This window comes from Wolffia australiana, chromosome 1 (genome assembly GCF_029677425.1).
Source record: "Wolffia australiana isolate 7733 chromosome 1, ASM2967742v1".
Classification (NCBI taxonomy): domain Eukaryota; kingdom Viridiplantae; phylum Streptophyta; class Magnoliopsida; order Alismatales; family Araceae; genus Wolffia; species Wolffia australiana.
Window position 1 is genome coordinate 23,906,733 of NC_135835.1, and position 21,241 is coordinate 23,927,973.

The window sequence follows — 21,241 nt, forward strand, 5'->3', positions numbered from 1 at the left end:
GTATCACTTTTTTTGCATTTTTCTTTTTATGGGCACCGTTAAGTTTTTAGAAAGGTTTATGAATTGTTAACTTGTTTTTTCCTGAATATCAGTTGGAGAAATGACACCAATGTTATTCTTGCTGACGAGATGGGCCTCGGTAAAACTGTTCAGTCAGTGTCCATGCTAGGATTCCTTCAGGTGATAATTTTTCATTTTTCATCATCTATCTGTAAAATAGGATTCTTATTGAAACTCGTTTTCTCCTTATTTCAGAATACCCAACAGCTTCGGGGGCCATTTCTGGTAGTGGTACCGCTATCTACACTATCAAACTGGGCTAAGGAGTTTCGAAAGTGGCTACCTGAGATGAATATCATATTGTATGTTGGAAACCGGGCTAGTAGAGAGGTTGGTTGTTACTATCTCTGTTTTAGTCCTGTATCAGACTTAATGCTTGAACTTTAACTGTGTTACAGAGTTATCGCTTGGAATGGTTAAGTTATAAATGTTTATATGATTCCTATCTTTGGCCGGAACAATCTGATTATTGTTTATATGATTCCTATCACTCAAGACATGTGTTTCTCTCTGACCTTTCGTTCTCCTGAAAAATATAATTTAATCACCCAATGCTGCAGCGGGCCAGAAGGAGTCGGGAATGGGAATTTATCGTCCTTTTGATTTGTTGAAGAAATAATAGAGACATGCGTTTGATTTTGGAACAAACCGCCGTTAAACCTGCAACAGTTATGTCAAACAAAGTAACTGATAATGACTAATGAGTTCTTTAATCGTTATAAGCTAGTGCAGGTGTGCAACTTCTCCATAAGTTTTAGAAAGATAGTCGGTGTTGTAACTCAACATTAAAATGTATTCCTCTTGCTTTCCAAGAGGGTACCTCCACCAGTGTTTGAATTCCTTTCTGTGCTAATGAATGCCCCATATAATCACCTATAATGCATACTGTACTTTGTCATATCTTCTAAATCTTATTCTTCACGGATAAAATTTCTCTATTAATTTACAACTTCGTGATCCAACGAACTGATCTGAATACTGGGGGATACTATGTTTCTGGCGCAGATAATATGAGCTGGTCACTCAACACTCTTTCACCTGACTTAACTATTTCATTTTCGTTTGATTGGATGCTATGAATTATAAAACGTATTTGTATCCACAAACTTAAATTTCTTAAGGACTGGGCCCTATCATAACTTGAAGCTCTAAACTTATGCCATTTACTTTTTTGCAGATTTGTCAGCAGTATGAATTTTATACTGACAAAAATGGAGGCAGACAGATTAAGTTTAATGTCTTATTGACTACATATGAAGTAATCCTGAAAGATAAATCCATACTCTCCAAGATAAAATGGACCTACCTTATGGTTGATGAGGCTCACAGATTGAAGAATTGTGAATCATCATTATATACTAGTCTTCTGGTATTACACTCTCCTTTCTGGTATGACATAGGATGTATGTTTAATTTCTGTGTCTGACCCAAAGCTTTCTTCTGTGCAGGAATTCAGCACGAAGAATAAGTTACTTATTACTGGCACTCCGCTTCAAAATAGTGTTGAAGAATTATGGTGCGTTTTACCAGTTTTCATCTTATCCTTTGTGAACGCCTCACAGCTATCCTTTCTTTTTGTAAAAAACTTTCATCTGATTATTGTGGCTGTGATAAAGGTATTTACGTATTTTCAGAGTTAGAGAATTCTCGATGCAAAAACAAATGCGCCCAGCTTTGGCAATTTTATTCACGTTTTTAATTATCTCTTTCTCTTGCACATTACCTTCGTCACCAAATTTCCATAAATTTGCTTTCAGAAGTGTTCTTAGATCTTCCTTTAAGTTAACATGTCATCTTTTGAGCTCATTTACTTCCATATTAACTGCATTTGTATTCTGATTTTGCTCGAAATTTAGAGTTGAATCTCTCAATTTGCATTGTGGAACATGATGATATCTTTGATAGGCTTCAATCAGTTTGATTAACTCTCCATGGAGTAGAAACTAGCGATTTTCATTGAATTGTTTCTTTAGATCTTTCAATGTGGTTTTTAATTTCGTGTCCGAACTATCAGTCCTTTATTTTTAGTGCCACCTTTTTTTTCTGAAGGTCGCTGCTGCATTTTCTTGATTCCTCCAAATTTAACAACAAGGATGAGTTTGTTGAGAAGTATAAGAATCTGAGTTCATTCAACGAGATTGAGGTATGTAAACAGCATCAATTCTATTTTTTGGGGCCATTACCTGTCTAGACTGTGGTCATCCACTCGTTCAATCGCTAGTATACGAATTTTTCATACCTTTTATCTCCAGATTGCTTGACACTATTCTTGTTAGGAATAGCGTTTTTTCCTTTTGAAGTTCATGTACTAACTTTATGAGGGGATAGATGTAAAACATTATATATATTGGGTTGTTTGACCTAAAATGATGCGGGCTTTCTTCTTCAAAACATTCCCACTGCCACCATCGACAGGTGTCTCCAGGGAGCTGGTCAGAAATAGTCATCATTTTCTGAAAATTCTCACTGCCTGCAGCCTGCTACCTGGTTAATATCCTTACCATCACAGGATCTGCGCAGGTCTCACATGGTGTCTGCCATTCCTGTCTTTTCTTCCTCCGTTTGTAACTCATCGTCTTAGCATTACTTCTTCCTTGACCAGTTCCTCGGTTCTAGTTGAGTGAGAGGCTCCAATCGCAGATCAATCATATGAGCAAGTGTAAACGATGTCATCTGTCACGCAGAGTGGGGATTGCATGTGGCTGCCCACATTCAAAGATGGTAGACTGCCGTGGCCTATAAATAAGACAGGGCCAGATCCTTCAAAAGGGGCTCTCTTTCCGATAAGCAAGGTTTGACTACAGTCAAGGTGGGAGAGTGAAGGATCATTGAGCATCCTGGAGTAGCGGCATCAATCTGATCCTGGAAAAGGTGGGAGAGTGCAGGATTCTTTTGTTGTCCTCTTGTCTTCTCCTACATTCTCAAGACGAGTATCTTTCGTTCTTGGATTCTGAAAAGGATTTGCTGGATATTGTCATTCGCATGGCACTATTCAGTCGATTAACTTGGCTGACATAGATATACGATAGAAGAGTGTATCACTGAGAAGCTGTAAACTGATGTATGAAGGCGGAGGCACGTTTCTGTTAACCTCTCATTCTTTTATGTGACGTGCATTCAAATGAGCTGGGATCTCATGTCAACAATTGGCCCACACAATGATCAAATAAGTGTACTACGGGAATTCAGACAGAAACCAAACTGTGGCTAGAAGATATAGGGAGATGGGAGAATACAGTGGCAATGACAACTGGTTGGATTTGGCCTGCTGTGTTCCAGCGGCAGATCGCTGATAGATGCCTCATGATGATAAATGAGAGGAAGATAAGTGAGGGAAGAAAGGAGAGAAAAGATGTAGAAAGAAAGATAGAACAAAATCAATGACAGGAGGCCCTGATCAGAACCTGTACTCCCCTCGGGAGGATTTCCCTCCCAAATTCGTCTTCTAACTTGTTGTTTTCCCTTCTTTGGGGTGTACTACGTTATTCAAAGGGAGCTATTCTGAGAGAAATGCCGGACATATTGTGATAACTTCCCTGACGTGACCTCCTCCCAAGTCATCGTTAATTCTCCTTTGGCCCTGATCAGGATTACATTGGACCATGATGTTAGTGGCAGTTCTTAGTTCTTTTCTTCTGACATTGATAAAGGCAGTGGAGTCTATCAGTTTCCAATGAGCTGAAAAATCAGGAAAATGTTGCCATTAGTACTTGAGGCCCTTTCCGTATTTGTATTAGATTGTTTTCTACTGATTGTTGATTTTATTGTGCATATTGGGTTAAAGAAATGTGGAGAGCTGGATGTTATACTGAAATGGGAGTGAGGTCTAACTTGCATGCTGGAGAGGAATAAGAAACTTTTGTTCCAACTTGCAAACTGCGTATATATATATATTTTTGAATCAAATAAAAGGCAGTCATCCGACGAGTCGGTAACTACCCGAGAAGTACATGGGCCCCAGAGCCCGTGTGATACATGCTTAACCACTCCTCTCTCTATTCCCCCTCGTGGGAACCATGCCGCAACGAGGTTATCGACCTCATGGGTGAGTCCGTCCAGTGAGGCCTGCCTCCCCCTGAAAACCACATTGTTTCAATGTAGCCGTATTCCCCAGAGCACCGTCAGTGCAAACTGCGTATATTATTATTCGATGTCACCCACATAGTATTTATGATTCTATGAGTGGTCCCAATACGATACTCTCTTATTACACCCAGAAGGACAGTTTCATAATTAACAGAGAAGGGATGATTAGGCCGATAAAAGAAAGAATGGGAAGACGAATGTCACTAAAAGCAAGCTCCGTTGTCTGGCATCATGCATATCAAAAGTGACGGTACTAAAATGCAAATAATTTTTTTGAAAGAAACTGAAGAGCCAATAATGTATGAATGCTTCCTTAGCTTTCTGATTCCTCCAATCTCGGATCAATAAGATGTCGGGTTAGAACCTTAGCCTTGAGTGTCAGCCCCCCAAACTGTGTATAATCTGTAAAATATCTGTGTCGGCAAGTTTATCGTTTTCTGGAAATTTAGATGAAGACCTGATTCTTGCTCCATCGCTTCCATGTAGAAGCCAGGCTGAGGCCTTTCCTGATGATAAACCTTAGTTATTGTACCTACAGAGTAGAGCTAATCTGCCTCTGTTCGTGCACAAAGATGCAATATCAGTAACATAAGCAACCTCTAACCCAAATCAGAGTTTGGCGACAGAACAGAGAATCTTCAAAGTGTGTACTAACTATGAAAATTGACTTAGACTTGTATCGAGGAAGAGGGGTAGAGGAGGGATCGATTGTAGGGGTCAGGAATTGACTGGGGAACAGCTGCCTGAAGATGTAGTGGCGGCATCATAATTATGACGACAGGGATCGCCATGCGATGAGGAAGGAGACACTGATCAGAGATTATGTAGGCATTGGTAGTAGGACAAGCCAGCTGAATATCCTGTGATGCAATCGCAGGAGGAAGGGGATCGGATGGTCCAGGGATTGAGCCAAGCTTACCTTTTAAAGAGAAGTCTGCAATTTTTTAAGGAAAACCTCACACAGAGGAAAATGGCCCAAATGTCCCTAATATAGGATTCTATATAACTCTCAGAATTCTTCTCGTCTCCTATTCTGCTTGTCCCCCTTGTTTATACAGTAGCTGTCTCCTGATTCACGTAAGTCTAATGAAGTCATTCGGTCATCTGTGTCTTCTCTTCCTCTGGGAGTAATTCTTCTTTGGCATTGTATCCGTTTCGTCCAAATGAGATATTCCTTGGGGAACTTTTGGTGTGCCACCCTAACTTGGTCGCGCACGCTTATTAGATATTTTTTCTGTTGATGTCAAATTTCCTGTACATTGCTGCACTTAGCATTTTGCTTTTCCAATTCCATTGAAGGAACACTATATAAGCGTGACAAGTAATTATCCTTTTTATTTTTAAAGCTCGCTAATCTTCACAAAGAGTTGAGACCTCATATCCTACGAAGAGTTATAAAAGACGTTGAGAAGTCTCTGCCTCCCAAAATAGAGCGTATTCTTCGGGTGGAAATGTCACCCCTGCAGAAACAGTAAGTATTAATGGTTACTGAGAAAGTTTTTCGTTCATTTTTCTCCATTTCCTTGTCAGATTCCACATTTTGATATTTCTTGATGCCAAATTTTAGGTACTACAAGTGGATTTTGGAGCGTAACTTTCACAGCCTTAACAAGGGCGTGCGCGGAAATCAGGTCTGCGCAAGCATTAGTTCTATTTACATCCTCCAATTTCACCACTAATGTTTGTCCTGTTTACTTTCTGGAGTTTTTTTTTGTGCCTATTTCATGTAGGTTATTGAATTCTAACACTAGTTAGTAAATTGTGATTTTCATCAAGATAGCTACGGCAGTCAAATAACTTATTGAGCCGGGCCAAAGGAGTGCATGTTTCCTCTCTATCTTTCCTTCCAAGATCGTTCATCTTTTAGAGACTTGTATCATGTTCACTAAGTGGTATGGATCTCTCTAAATATCCTATCAGATAACGCCAAAAGGTGAGAGGAAACAATCCTTCAATTAGCGCCAATAAAATATAAGACCGAATCTATGCGCTGAGACAAATTCCAAGAATGACGAAGAAATAGTTCAGAAGAATGGTGGAGGAACAATAGAAGGATAATAGGGGCGTTGCAGGATGGGCTGCATCCTCGTCAGAGAGCTCATCGGATTGAGTGTCCCTCTGCTGGATCTCAGAGAGTTTTTGCTGCTTCAGCCTGCTCTGCCCAGTCAGCCCTTTTAATTATAGAATTGGTATCCCACTCATAATAGGGGCCTGATCGTGCTTCCTTTCTAATGTGTGGCATCCTCAAGTAATCCTTGGGGAGGTTAATATCACTAATATTTTTTTTTTGAAAAGTTATTTTAGGCGGTCACCCGACAAAGCGGTAACCACCCAGAGTTACTTGTGAAGATAGCTAAAACTCCCCTCACTACCTGGCCAACCCCTTCTTATCTGATTACCCCATTAGCGAACCAGGATGCTATGAGGCCCCTGACCTCGTGGGGGAGCCCATCCTTGAACACCTTACCCCCCTTAAATATTGCCGCATTGTGGTGTTGCCAAATTGCCCTGAGCAATGTCATCGCTTGACCCCCCTCCTCCCTCCTCCTTGGGTCCCTTGCCTTATGAAATCCCAGAAGACCCCCTCTGATGTCACATTCGCCACCAGTTGTGCTTGGGTGGCAGAGATCAAACGGGCGAAAGGGCATGCAAAGAATAAGTGGTTGCAATCTTCGTCACCATTTTTGCATAAAGTGCATGTCTCGGAGGTATCAGGATACATCCTCCCGCGGAAGACGTGTGTCACGAGTCTCTTGCGCAGTAAGGGCCATCCAAAAATCTTAACTTTTAGTGGAACCTTGAGGCGCCAAATGGCCCGACATTCCTGCATAGTTGGTTGATACTCAATTCCCTGGCTTATCCTCATGTAGGCCTTCCAAACCGAAAAGGGAGTGCCTGTCCAAACCCATCAGTCTTGTTCGCCATGTCTTGGCCGGCACTGAATCAAAGCTTGTTGCATGCCTAAGAAGTCTGCCACCCTCTGGTCTGACAGAGCACTCTTTACCCTCAGATTCTATATGTTGTCCCAACATTCCGCCACTGTGTCATCGGGGCATCTGGCCAGCACATAGAGCTGAGGGAATGTCTCCCTCAAAGGGCCATCCAAAGACCACAGGTCTTTCCAAGAGCAAAATAGGGAGCCATCGTCAAGTCGGGAAGAGAAGAAGCCTCTAACTTGGGGGAAAATCTGTCTAAGGCCCTGCCAGAAGGGCGACATTCCTCTACCTGGGGTCGTTTTCTCATCCCAGTATAAACCCCAACCATTGCTGTCTCGCAGAATTTGGATGGCTAGGTCCTTCCAAGAGTGCATGAGCTGTGTCACCCACTTTGTTAGTAATGCTGTGTTCATGCATTGTAGGTGTAGAACGCCCAAGCCTCCTTGTTTGGTAGGTCTACAGACGATATCCCATGCCACCAGTGACAGCCCTTGACCCTGGTTGAGTCCGATGCCTTTCCACAAGAAACAACGCATCATGCCTTCAAGTCTCTGATCGATTCCTACTGGCATCTTGAACACTGAGAGGTGGAAGATGGGAATTGATGACAGTACCAAACTCACTAGCACTAATCAACCTCCTCTGGACAGTACCTTGGCGTGCCATCCTTCCAGCTTTCTCTCGACCTTCTCTACTGTAAGCATTGCCATCCTTCCAGTATCACTAATATTTTCATTCCAGGGGATCCATTGTAAGCATTGCTTATTCCCCTTGGGATCTTGCCTTGTTGGTTTCTAATTTGTGGGAATTCTAAGAAATAAGAATGATGATGAGATGAGGCATGGTTTGAAGTTTCCCTATGAAATCCTAACTTTTCTATGCTCGGGTCATTACAGAGTTGGCGTTATCATTTGTTTTTGGAAAAAGTTAGGGAAGGTCACCCGTGATCAGTGGTCCTCCCTATATGATTAACAAATTGAAAGGTACAAATACAGCCTAGACCCAAGGATCCTCAAACCCTCTGTTCACTTCCTTAAAAACAAACCTAGACTAAGCTCTCCACATGGTGCACTATGCTGACCAGTGACACCTGCCAGAGATGGCAAAATCATGTTTATGCCCATTGAAGCTGGGTATTTATGTATGTTAACTTCTTGGATCGAATCAGAGTCACTGGCGGAACCAGACAAGAGAAGAACAAGAGAAATGCAATTTTTTCATTCAACACAAAAAACCTTACAATTACAATCGCATGCACAATGATTTATAATCGCCGTCTAACGGCTCGTTTTTCTAATGGCTAGTTAACGGCTAGTTTGATCAGCCGTTAGTTGTAGATAGTGGGCTCAATAGGGCCCGATATGGAGCATAATGGAGCCCAATAATTATTAAGATAAAGCCCAATATTTCGGCCCATATCTTCAACAATGTGCGTTGCATTTTATATTGTTTCATCAGTCTGATTATCTTTTTTGCTTGTAATTTTTCAGGTTTCTCTTCTCAATGTTGTTGTTGAGCTGAAGAAGTGCTGTAATCATCCATTCTTATTTGAAAGTGCTGATCACGGCTATGGCGGTGATGCAAATACGAGTGACAGCTCTAAAGTTGAACGCATAATATTGAGTAGTGGGAAGCTTGTGATTCTCGACAAATTACTGATTCGATTGAAAGAGACGAAGCATCGTGTTCTAATTTTTTCTCAGGTCAGATTAATTGTCATTTTGTCTGAAAGATTTCTTTGCTTTAGAATATCAAGTTATCCCAAATATATTATAGATTTTGAATTAATAATTTATTGAAATTAATTACATAGCTGTTGTTGCGTAGATGGTTAAGATGCTGGATATACTTGCTGAGTACTTATCTTTGAGAGGATTCCAATTTCAAAGGCTGGATGGTAGTACAAGGGCAGACCTCCGTCAGCAGGCAATGGAACACTTCAATGCTCCTGGGAGTGATGACTTTTGTTTCCTTCTCTCTACTCGAGCTGGAGGCCTAGGCATCAATCTTGCCACCGCTGACACAGTCATTATTTTTGATTCTGACTGGAACCCTCAGAATGATCTTCAGGTCATTAATAAACTTAATGATACGATATATTCATTAAAGTAATTTTTTCTTTATTCCAAAATATTTAGGCAGTACGTAATGTATGTCTACTTCAATTTGCTTCTTTCAGGCAATGAGCCGGGCTCATAGAATTGGCCAGGTCGAGGTTGTCAATATTTACAGATTTGTCACCAGCAGAAGTGTTGAAGAAGATATCCTTGAGCGGGCTAAAAAAAAGATGGTACTCTAAAGCGGCTATTTTTTTCACTCACAGATCCCAGAATTAAAGAGGTGTATACTTCCAATAAAAAATTAATCGCTTGCCTGGGTTTTAGGTCCTTGATCATTTGGTCATTCAGAAGCTAAACGCAGAGGGTCGTCTGGAAATGAAAGAAGCAAAGAAGGGTACCTCTATGTTTGACAAGGTATCAATAATATATGTATACATATACATATATATATATATATAATTTTCTGTTGACTGTTTTGCGATTACATTTATTAATGGTTTATCCTCGCAGAATGAACTCTCTGCAATTTTGAGGTTTGGAGCCGAAGAACTTTTCAAGGAAGACAGAAATGATGAAGAAAGCAAGCAGAGGATGGAAAGCATGGACATCGATGAGATTCTCGAGAGAGCTGAGAAGGTGGAGCAAAAGGGAGCTGATTTGGAAACAAGGAGTGAATTACTCAGTGCGTTCAAGGCAAGACGTGGAACACATGGTTTATTCCCGAGTTCATTTACTTTATTTGCCAATTAGATATCTGTTCTCTCTACAGGTTGCAAATTTCTGTAGTGCCGAGGACGATGGCACCTTTTGGAGCCGTCTGATTCAGCCAGATGTTGTTGGACAAGATGAGGTGCGAACTGTTACTTTTTTTCTGTTTTCTGTTTTCATGGTTCTTATTTATTTTTTATTTTTAATTTCTTCAAAAAAGTTATTTAATTCCTTGCTTGTTTACTTACCTTAGAAAGCGTTAGCTCCGCGTGCGGCTCGTAATACTAAGAGTTATGCGGAGATAAACCAAACGGAAAAGCCAACCAAAAGAAGAAATAGAGTTGAAGTGCAAGAAAGGCCTCGTAGGCACACCACCAGAAACAGTGAAGTTTCTACCCATACCCTTCCGATGATTGAAGGCTCTTCCGCTCATGTCCGAGACTGGTCATATGGTAATCTATCAAAGAAAGACGCATCACAGTTTGTCCGAGCCGTAAGTTCTATCTTCAGCCCATTAGCTCCGTTCTTCCAAAATACCAAAAAATCTAAAATATCAAAGGATCTATTGATCACATCAGGTGAAGAAGTTTGGTGACCGTATCGACCTGATTGTTGGAGAGGTTGGGGGTGTTCTCCGATCCGCACCACAAGAAATTCAAACTGAGTTGTTTGATTCCTTGATCGACGGTTGCAGAGAAGCCACCAAGGAAGACAACATAAGCACCAAGGTCTGATTCCTCTTCTTGCTTCTCTTTCTCTCCTTATCCTTGGGAGGTGACAATCTTCAATGACATCTTCTTTACGCAGGGGCCTCTTCTAGACTTCTTTGGCGTCCCAGTGCGGGCAACAGAGCTATTGGATCGTGTAGAAGGCCTTCAACTGCTAGAGAAGCGAATCAGACGTTGCAAGGATCCTCCCAAGGAATTCCGCTTGGTCACCAACAACAAAAGCCCTCAATGGGCCAAAGGCTGTGGTTGGAGCCAAGGTAATCTAATCCATCTTCCCCTACAAGAAAAAAATAATGATATTAAGTCCCCACTTTTTGTTGCCATAGCCATGTTCTTATTATTCTTCTTTCTTTTCCGCCAGTTGATGATGCAAGACTGCTTCTCGGAGTCTACTACCACGGCTTTGGTAATTGGGAGAAGATAAGACTAGACGCGTCACTTGGACTCACAAGGAAGATCGCCCCATGTAATCTTGGGGAAGGCGAGACCTTCCTACCCCGGGCCCCCAACCTTGATAGCCGAGCCACCAACCTCATGCAAAAGGTATTACTTACAGTTAACTTTGGGACGATTATGATCTGTCATCTGTTCTGTCCCTTACTAGTGTCTATCCTGAAATGTGACGGGTGACTGACCAAAATGCCATTCTGTCCTGTTCTGCCCATCTTATGCCATCGTCTGTTGTCTGTCCCTGCATCTTACAGTGCACTATCATCCTGGGCGGGATGAAATTGCAGGCTCTTTGATAGATGACTGACCAAAATGCCGTTCTGATGTCCTTTCTATTCTGCCGTTGGTTGTCTTTTCCCAAGCCTTACAGTGAGTCATCTTCCTAATTGGAACAAGATGGTTCCGGACAGGCTTCATCCTCGTCCTTGTTTAGGAAATTTTTGTCCCATCCCAAGATTGTTCTGGAAAAGACATTAATGGAATTTTAGTTCACGACATTACCATCAGTGCCTGTCTGGATGGCATGTTGGGCTGAACTGCTGAATTTCTGTATAATTAGGTTTAGTTTTCCTGTAAAGGTCTATCGACCCTTCTATCGTTCAGGTTCTGGGATGAGACACATTAGCCGTCCCATTTTCTTCTGCACACAGAATAAGCATTTTAGAAACCTGATTATTTTGAAATTTTATTTCTTATTCTTCAGGAGTTTACTACCATCAACCGGAAGACCACAAAGGGGAAAGGCGTGAAACTCGAGCGTGAGAGAGTGCTTAAACAGCAGAATGGGCGTGTTAAGGAAACACCAGTGAAGCCTGCCAAATCTCCAAAGCTTGTGGCTAAAGCTGCAGACCGGAAACGGAAGAAAGTGGAGGCCCAAGCAAAAGAAGAAGGCGAGTTGTCAGAGTCGGAGCAAGAACGCTATCAACAATTCAAGGAAGAAAAGTGGATGGAGTGGTGTTCAGATGTTATGGAGTCAGAACAACAGACTCTCAAACGGTTGGAGAGACTGCAATCCACCAGTCTCGTCCTTCCCAGGGAGAAGGTCAATCAGTCAATGAAGAAACCAGCTCAAAACCAACAGTTTATTTGGATCCTGACCCGATATATTCTTTTCCCAGGTTCTGTCGCGGATCCGAAAGTATCTGCAACTGCTGGGGACGAAGATTGACCAGATTGTTGATGAGCATGGGGAGTCCTACAAGCAATCCAGTAAGTAATTAATCACCGTATTTTTTTTGGTTTTTTTTTTTAACTTTTCTGCTTTTACAGGGATGGCGATGAGGTTGTGGAACTATGTGTCCACATTTTCCAACTTGTCGGGGGATAGGCTGTTTGAGATCTATGCTAAGCTAAAGGAGGAGCAGGGGGATGCAGGCGCTGGGCCGTCACATAGGGACGGTGGGCCCGGCCCACCAGGCCAGGAGGAGGGCCGCGGGTCTTTGGGCCGGGGCCTCCGGCGAAAGTTCCCGTCCCAGCGTGCAGAGGGGAACTCCTACAGAGGAGCTGCCAAGTCTGAGGCCTGGAAACGGCGGCGGAGGGGCGACGCTGAGGTCAGCGAGGGGTTAACCTTTGCCGGAATTCTTGGATCAGGCCCACCGCCTCCTCGGTCGGGCCGGTCTCAGCGTGGCCGCAACCCTCGGACTTGATACGATTACTTGGCCCCGGCACAAGCAAAGAACAGATCCCTTCCCCCAATATTCTTTCTTTTTGCCCATCATAAATAAATTTTCTGCTTCTGCCTTGCTTCCACATAGGTTAATTGCTTGCAGTTAAGCTTTTTGAAAGCCTGCCAATTTAGACAGATTAGTCTGGATAAAGATGTGTGTACTGATATCAAATTAAAGATGTGTTCGACTAGGACATTGGAAAACTGGAGAATACATTTTGATGTCTACTGCTACTGCTGCAGGCTCGAATGCGCGCCAGAATTAGGGTGTTGAGTCCAAATTCCTCCACCAACATTACTTTCCGTTAATATAATAAAGTTGGGTCATAAATGAGTGCTCCATATGCCCCACTAAAGTCTTGCGACACTATAGTCTTGTGGCAATGGAGAGGTAAAATTCCTACCCCAAATTTGAACATCTCATAGCATAATGGGTCTGCGGCAGTAAAACAATTGTCCATTGGGGACAAATTTCTGCATCGAAATGTACACTAACCATAGTTAATTAATACACCCTTGAGATGTTTGCAATATAATATCCATTTACATATTTTTGTTTTGTTTCTTGAAAAATTTATGTTTTTTTTTCTGTTCAGTACCATCAGTTTCCTTGCAAGATACGTCAGATTTATTCCTTGCAAAATTAGGCCAAGCTTCAATTATATTGTTCTTAGCAATTTTTCCCTTCTTCGTTGTTTCTTGACAAGTTATGACCATTTTTTTCAAAATTTTGTTATTTCATCTCTATATATGGGTCGATACCCTTGGTTGTGCTGATGATTGCCATATGCTAAGTCATGAGGAAATGAGGCTATATATGGGTCCAGTTGGCTCAATGGCACATGTTAGCAAAAGACCAGCAAAAGCCCGCTGTTTGAGAGCCCAAAATCTGGGTTAGTATTTATCTCTTTGCACATGTATCAGTTTTTATTTATTTCTCTTTTTTCTGTCCCACTCCAATCCAGAATAGTCTCTTCTCTGGTGCTGCAACTGGGGTGAGTAGGTCAGGGACCCCATGAGAGATCTACTTGAACCAGGGGAATCGACTCCCAAACTAGAGAGATAAATATGGTTCAGAATCAAATCAGTCTGTGGAGAGTACAAGGGCAGTAATGTAGAGGGGAGAAAATAAAATATCGGTTTATGAAATGAAAGTTTGGCCTTTTTTTACAGGCGGTCTGGGGGGTTTGACTCTCTGGCTCAGCTCAGACCCTGGAAGGAATGAGGGGGGTGTTGTTCAGGAGGTATGCCGCGGCGGCCGCCACCCCACTGCCGAGCTTCACTGGGTAACCCACGTCCCGCAGCACCATCTCCACTCCACTCAGGCACCCCAGCAGTTGCAGCTGCAACCCAAACCAAAACCGTGTTTAGATTCATGATAAAATGCATTTTATATAGACAGATGTTTAGTTTGGGTATAGGGAGGAAGAGAGAGAGGCTGATAAGTGTGGTTTGGGGAGGAGAGAGAAAGAGAGAGTTTGATTAGTGTGGGTATAGAGAGAGATAGAGAGAGAATGATTAGTGTGGGTCCAGAGAGGGAGTCTGATTAGTGTGGGTCTAGGGATGCATAGAGAGGTCTGATTACTTTGGATGAAGAGAGGGAGAATCTGATTTGTGGGCATGGGAAGGAGAGTTTAATTAGTGTGGGTGTGTAGGGGGGAGAGAGAGAAAGGGTGATTGCATGAAAAGGTGAGATGAGACAGAGGACGGTGTGGGAGAGTTAGTAGTGGTAAATTGGACAAGGCACATTTAGAGAGGCACAGAAGGGATGCTTGGGTCAGAAGAGTGAGAGAAAGGGTGATTATTTGAAACAGAAGGTATTGAAATAAGAAATAGTGAGAGTTATTGTGTGTGAGAGAATGAGAGGCTTAGAGAGTGAGAGTGCTGGTCATTGAGAGAGAGAGAGTTACCTCATTGACGTTACCAAGATGGCCTATTCTAAAGACCTTCCCAGCTACCTTGTTCAGCCCAAGCCCTAAGCTTAGATTGTAGCGCTTCCATGCCCTTCGGACTATCTCAACACTGTCGATGTGGCTTGGCACCAGCACTGCTGTTACTGTGTCGCTGAACCACTCCTCCTTCTGTGTACAGTTCTTCAATCCCCACGCCTCTACAGCCAACCTGCAAATGAAAAGAGAGTTCAATTAATTGCTTTTCCCCATTTTCTTCTCCCCCAACAGTAGAGAACTCGAATCGCCATGTAATTAAGCCTGATGGGGCTGACTGTGAAGTCAACACCCAGCAAAGAATATTTTACAATCAGAAACTGTGCCCTTGGTATCAACTATGACTTTTAGCATAATGGTAGACACTTGAAAATCTTAACATGGTACGATAGCCCATGTGGAGGGCTTGAATCCTAGGAATATGACACTGAGCCATAGCTTGCAGGTGTTCAGGGAAAATGTCAAAGTCAACACCCTACCAAGAATATTTTAAGAACAGAAGTTGTTCCCTTGCTGTCAACTATAACTGATAGCATAGTGGCATGCATTTGAATCTAAACACAGTATCAGAGCACAGATGGAGGGTTTGAATCGCATGAACAAGCCATTCAGTCTTAGATAAGAAGTGCTCAGGGAAAATATTGAAGTCAACACGCTCCCAATACCATTTTAAGAGCAAAAGCATCGCCTTGCCATCCACTATAGCTTTTAGCTTAGTGGTGAGCGCTTGAATCTTAAAATGGTATCATAGCCTGTGTGGATGGTTTGAATTCTAGGCACAACACATTGAGCCTTAGCTGCAAGTGTTGGGGGTATTGGCCAACCAGAGAAAGGTTTATGAGCAAAAGTAGCACCCTTCCTATCTGATATAGCTTTTAGAATAATGATAAGCCCTGACCTTGTGGCAGTGCCAAGGCGATTGTGACGGCGGATAACGTTGTCAAGGCCCTCCTCAAAGATGAGATCAAGGGCAGCGCGGAGCCCGTATAGGAGCTGGATTGAGGGGGTGTATGGCCAGTAAGTGCCAAGCTTGTAGAACTTGAGATAGTCGTTCCAGTCGAAGAAGACGCGCACAGACTTGGCAGTTTTGGAGGCTTCGAGGGCCTTAGGGCTGGCGCAGACGATACCCATACCCGTGGGCATGGAGAGAGCCTTCTGGGACCCTGTCAGGGCAACATCCACACCCCACTCGTCCATGCGGAAGTCAATTGCACAGATTGATGACACCCCATCTACCAGCAGCAGGGCTGGGTGTCTGTGATCATCTGCACAGGAGTCACCAAGACAACATTAGACAGATATATATGATTGCGTGAAGATAAATGTTGACGAAAAGGGATGCAGACAAGGATGCATGTTGATGGATATATTGTTGGTAGATCAAATGATGGAGAGATAGACGGATAGAGATAGATTGAGGGATATATTGACATGGAGATATATAGAGCCTTATATAGATAGATAGCTCGGTAGAGAAGTAGATAGAGAGAGAGATATATATAGGTAGAAAGATATAAATAGATAGATAGATAGGTACAAAGATATAAATAGATAGATAGATATGTAGAAAGATATAAATAGATAGAAAGAGAGATATACAGAGATAAGTGACCTCCCAGGATATCAAACCCACTTGGAGATAGATCCAACGGGCTTGCCAGAGTGGATAGCAGGAGTCATTAACTCCACAGTAAAGTGAGCCAGGGATAGAGGAATTCGAGATTGTGACTTTGGACTCCCCGTGACGAAAGTTAGAGATAAAAATGTGCTACAACTTGTATTTACTACAAATTACCATGTAAAATTTTTTTGGAACAGTTGAATATTAACAAGGAACCCAGAAAAAAAAGTGACAAAGAAAAAGAGTGAGGTAGAAATAGAGAGACCCACAGAAATATAGATATATAGGGACATAATAGGGAGAGATGAGAATTATCGAAAGGTATGGGAAACTGATAACCTGGATTGATAGTAGGGATGAGGTGTAGAGAGATGATGGTACAAGAGAGAGTAGATAATACAGATACCTAGAATTAGATACGGCCAGATACACAGGATATGACAAGTTTGACGGAAAGCAGACAGATAAGTTCGAAGCATTGACGCCTGGAAATGAGAATTAGAAAGAGAATGGGACCAAGGGAATGGTGGTAGGTAGATCGATTCATAGGTAGGTTTAAGCTTGCAAGCCATTTTGAATGATGATCGCCGAAAATATATGATGAGTTGGAAGAGAAAATGAGTGGATTTGGATTTATTGAAGTTATTTTGTTTGATAGCATAATGAAGATTGAAATGGACAGTGACTTGGATAAGTTATTTACATGAAAAGCTACATGAAAAGAGGGAGAACTTACCGAGAATCTTTCTCACTGTTGCCAAATTGTTGGTCACGCCTGTGGCTGTTTCATTGTGGACGATGCAGATGGCTTTGATAGTATGCAAAGGATCTGCTGCGAGCTTCTCTGCCAAGACATCAAGATTGGCGCCTTGGCCCCAGTCGCTCTCCACTACGTCCACTTTGAAGTTGAGCCGCTGCTGCTGGTCGATCCAGAGAAGACTGAACTGCCCAATGAGGAATGATACAATTCTGTCCCCAGGCGACAGCGTGTTCGTCAGCGCACTCTCCCATGCTCCCGTTCCTGCACATTGCCAAACCCACAAAGATCTCAACTTTATCACAAAATCTTCAAAACCAAGTATTTTTTTAGTGTTTCTAGCTTGCATTCATCAGGAGAAAAGACAATTCCCCCCCAGATTGACGTTAAATTTCAGTTGATGTATAAAAAATGAAGCAGGACTGGGGGTATGGGAACAGAACAAAAGCCATCGTGTCCAACCCTTCAATCTTTTCCTGTCTATTACAGATACTGTTGTTTCGTTTCAATCCAGTTACAGGATTTGGACAGAACAGGTGGCAGCACTAATAAGATTTAGGTGCCTACCATGCTACTTTCCCTCTTAAATCTTTCTAAGTAGAATGTTGAATCCTTCAACATTCCCCCTTCAATACCTACTGCCGCCGTTCTACAAACTCAGCATATCCCCCACTAGGATGGGATTTGAACCCACAACCAGGGATCTGATACCATATCAAGATTTAAGTATCTACAACTGTGCTAAAAGTTATAGAAGATAGCAAGGGCGCTAAATTTTTCTTCTTTGACTCCCAATATTTCTCCTTTAGATCCCTGCCGCAGGCCTACACTGCAGCTCTGCCCCATAGACTCAATCTACCTCAGCATGCGCACAGTGGGATGGGATTTGAACCCTCAGATTGGGCTCTGATACCATACAAAGATTTAATGGCCGAGTACAATGCTAAAAAATATAGCTCATGGCAAGGTGGCTACTTCTCTTTAATTTTTCTAGCCAGGATGTTGATTCTCAACAGCCAAGCCTGTAAAATAGATTCACCGGGCTAAATCCAAGCCTGTAAAATAGATCAAGACGGATGACTGATAATGGAGATGATGAAGCTAGCTAGCTAGATAGATAGATAGATAGAGATTAAGCTGTGCAAACAAGGTTGAAGATAGATAGATAGATAGATAGATAGATACCAGTGGTGGGAATGATGAAGGGAGTGCCAGTTGTTGTCTTGAAGAGCTTCTTCACGTCCTCGAGGAGAACCTTGGTCAATGCGGGCACGGCAGGGGAGCGATAATCTTCATTGTTCCTGGTCATGGCGCGAATCACGGGTTCGGGGATGTTAACCGGGCCAGGCACAAAGAGGTGATTCCTCCCCGGTCCATAAACGTAGTCCATTTTTCCCTTTCACCAGAAAAAAAAACAAAGAAATTCAGCGAATCCCCTCGATGGAAACACAGCAACAGCTAGGCTTTAATTGCGTTGAACAGACAAAAAATACGGCGTTAATTACAAGTGGGTTTTTCAGTTTGTTCACTTGGCGAAGAAATCGCTCTTCGATCTCCGTCTATATGAAAGTGGGTTTTGCAAAAGAATTGACCAAGTATCAGATTCAAGCTTCCCGCAAAGACTTAGTCATAGTTGCGACGGCGATTCAAGAACAAATTCGAACTCTTTTTTACTTATCATCGGTCTGCTACCCCCGGACCATCCGTGAAACAAGGTGAACAAGAAGATGAACAAATTCCACAGAGAGAGAGAGAAGAGGATAGAGAAAGGGGCTGATTGAGAGGAAGAGAGAACAAGGGAAAGGGAAGAAGAGAGAGTAAAGAGCTGATAGTGAGAAAGATCAAGAGAAGAAGAAGAAGCTGAGAGAGAGAGAGAACAACGGAGAGAGAAGATGATAGAGAAAGAGGCTGATAGAGTGGAAGAAGAGAGAGAAGAGCTGATAGAGAGCAAGATCAAGAGAGAAGCAGAATATTCAAATAGATAGAGAGATATAGAGAGAGATCGATAGAGAGAGACACAGATAGATAGATAGATAGAGGGTGAGAGAGAGATAGATAGATAGATAGAGAGAGAGAGAAAGAGAGATATATAGAGAGAGATAGATAGATAAATATATATAGAGAGAGATAGATAGACAGATAGAAAAGGGCCTGATGAAGAGGAAGAGAGAGCGAGCGAGAGGGAAGAAGAGAGAGAAAAGAGCTGATAAGAGCAAGAGCGAGAAGACAAAGACGAAGAAGAAAAAAAAAGATAAAAGAGCTGACAGAGAGCAAGACCAAGAAGACGAAGACGAAGAAGAAGGAAGCGACGCAGAAAGAGAGAGAGAGAGAGGGAGAGGGAGAGAGAGAGAGAGAGAGAGAGAGAGAGAGAGAGAGAGAGAGAGAGAGAGAGAGAGAGAGAGAGAGAGAGAGAGAGAGAGAGAGAGAGAGAGAGAGAGGGAGAGAGAGAGAGAGAGAGAGAGAGCACCTGAGGATTTCCGGACTAGAACACCGAGGAGTTGGCACAGAAACAGGAGACCCGCAAGGCCTCCGGCAAGAACTAAGCGCCGAAGCTACTACACCGCACCCGGATAATTCGGAGGACGAGAAGCTAAGCCTGAACCAACAAAGCCGAGGCAAGCCCAGCATTTAAAGGGCCACGCATGGCCGCCCACCCCACCCTTACAAAGACCCCACCCCTCCCCCTCTACGTGGCAGATAAGCACCTCTCCCGCCACCAACTTACGCTCCTCCTCCGTACCATCTCCTTGGACAAAAACCCGAGCGAACGTCTCCCGCCTCATAGTAGCGGGTGGCCGAGCGCTCAGCGCGAGAAGATAATACCAGTCTTCGCCACACACTCTTACGGCTATCCTCTCTCTATGGGAGACAACCCATACAACGTCATGCACTTTGACCACCCACTCTTTTTTCTAGTCTTTTACTTTATCGATACTATTCTTCTCTCTCTCTCTCTCTCTCTCTCTATCCCTATCCTTTGTTTGTCTTCTTCTCCTCCTTGTTCTTGATTGATTTGGACCAGAGAACCCGGAAGATCATTCCGGAGAAGGTTTCAATGGATAGAAAAATCGCCACTGGGGACGAGGATATATGCTGGGTATTTGCTCCCGAGATAGCGCGTTAAAAAAAAAAGGCTTACGGCACTTGGGGAATGCCGAGTTATTGGAAGGGGCCTCCCAGCTCAGATATTTTCTACTATTTTATGAACCCATCGAGTTGTCCTCATAAAAAAATTGGATTATTTAGCGTTAGTTCTGGATTGATTTATGCGGTTTGTAGTTCTTTAGCTGGTTCTTTCTGGTGTATATTTTTCTTCTGAGAAAGCCCTATCATAGATCTTTAGTTCTGTGTTCCCGCTCTTCCTTGTTTGATGTCAAAATTCTTATCTTTAAATCTCAATTCGTATTTTCTTCTATGTATAATAAACGGATGCTGTAAGTAGAGAGGGTAATCAGCCCTATCTCTTTGACTACACAGAATAATATTTAATTGTGATTTGATAAATATTTATTTTTGTGCATTTTCCTGACTGGTATGCATTATCATTCATTCATGAAATAAGACAAAAATAATGGATGACAACTTGATGTAGATAAGTACTAGCCCAAAAAATCTGCCTATACCCACCATAAACTATATGTCGATAGAATGAATTCATCCAACAACATAATATATGTTGGGCTTTAGTATTAAAACATCATGCTACAACTTGGAGGATATCAACATCAACACAGCTTAAACTCGAGTAATTAATCAGCATGGATTTAGAGAAATTTGTCACACCAACATCTGACATGTTTATCAGATTTACCTATCATCTATTAGAAAAAATGGATGTGATGAACATTTACAAGACTTATTATGTTATATTCTCTGATAGAACAGAATGAAGATGCAATATACCCATTATTCCATGTCATTTACTTTACTTTTGGTTTTCTAAAAACCCTTCATTTTTTGTGGAAGCATAGGACCATCCCAATAGAATTGAATATAGTCTTTCTTTGAAAAAAAAAGATGAATCAAACCTGGAGCATCTTAAAACTAGCCAAGTTACAACATCAATAATATCTACTTAAATCCAGTTTACAATCGTTTTGTTAGATTGACAATGGATCCCTGTACGTCTGGTTGATTCCAAGGCAATAGTACATTCTTCGTCTCATTTAGTTTTCATTAATAAAAATGTGTTTATTATTACACACCTGTAATCTCTCAGTTAC

The 21,241-nt window shown here is 42.3% G+C and overlaps 2 protein-coding genes across 2 annotated transcripts in view; one reads left to right on the forward strand and one right to left on the reverse strand.

Moving 5' to 3' along the window:
- CHR5 (chromatin remodeling 5) overlaps nt 1-12,764 on the forward strand; it is a 29,463-nt gene extending 16,699 nt beyond the window's left edge. The window contains exons 12-31 of the mRNA XM_078585737.1: nt 93-180; nt 256-390; nt 1,238-1,429; nt 1,509-1,576; nt 2,110-2,203; nt 5,493-5,617; nt 5,714-5,777; nt 8,573-8,785; nt 8,910-9,152; nt 9,262-9,372; nt 9,467-9,556; nt 9,653-9,835; nt 9,912-9,992; nt 10,104-10,343; nt 10,429-10,578; nt 10,658-10,835; nt 10,940-11,121; nt 11,732-12,070; nt 12,147-12,237; nt 12,298-12,764. Of these exons, the coding sequence (XP_078441863.1) occupies nt 93-180; nt 256-390; nt 1,238-1,429; nt 1,509-1,576; nt 2,110-2,203; nt 5,493-5,617; nt 5,714-5,777; nt 8,573-8,785; nt 8,910-9,152; nt 9,262-9,372; nt 9,467-9,556; nt 9,653-9,835; nt 9,912-9,992; nt 10,104-10,343; nt 10,429-10,578; nt 10,658-10,835; nt 10,940-11,121; nt 11,732-12,070; nt 12,147-12,237; nt 12,298-12,674 (3,244 nt within the window). The 3' untranslated portion in view covers nt 12,675-12,764. The remainder of the gene's footprint in view (nt 1-92; nt 181-255; nt 391-1,237; nt 1,430-1,508; nt 1,577-2,109; nt 2,204-5,492; nt 5,618-5,713; nt 5,778-8,572; nt 8,786-8,909; nt 9,153-9,261; nt 9,373-9,466; nt 9,557-9,652; nt 9,836-9,911; nt 9,993-10,103; nt 10,344-10,428; nt 10,579-10,657; nt 10,836-10,939; nt 11,122-11,731; nt 12,071-12,146; nt 12,238-12,297) is intronic.
- Nucleotides 12,765-13,749: 985 nt separating this feature from the next.
- AGT (alanine:glyoxylate aminotransferase) lies at nt 13,750-19,625 on the reverse strand. The gene is made up of 6 exons (XM_078585749.1): nt 19,486-19,625; nt 18,204-18,414; nt 16,998-17,282; nt 15,539-15,905; nt 14,605-14,815; nt 13,750-14,037 (listed from the first exon to the last, which is right to left on the reverse strand). Exons 2-6 carry the CDS (start codon nt 18,406-18,408, stop codon nt 13,900-13,902), a joined length of 1,206 nt encoding a protein of 401 aa, XP_078441875.1. The 5' UTR covers nt 18,409-18,414; nt 19,486-19,625; the 3' UTR covers nt 13,750-13,899.
- Nucleotides 19,626-21,241: the final 1,616 nt, after the last annotated feature.

Excerpts from the sequence above, each read along its gene's own strand:
- AGT (XM_078585749.1), bottom strand. The coding sequence starts at position 18,408 with ATGGACTACGTTTATGGACCGGGGAGGAATCACCTCTTTGTGCCTGGC. Across the intron at positions 17,283-18,203 it reads CTTCATCATTCCCACCACTG|GAACGGGAGCATGGGAGAGT; the intron begins GTATCTATCTAT and ends GGCAATGTGCAG. Across the intron at positions 15,906-16,997 it reads AACAGTGAGAAAGATTCTCG|ATGATCACAGACACCCAGCC; the intron begins GTAAGTTCTCCC and ends ACTCCTGTGCAG.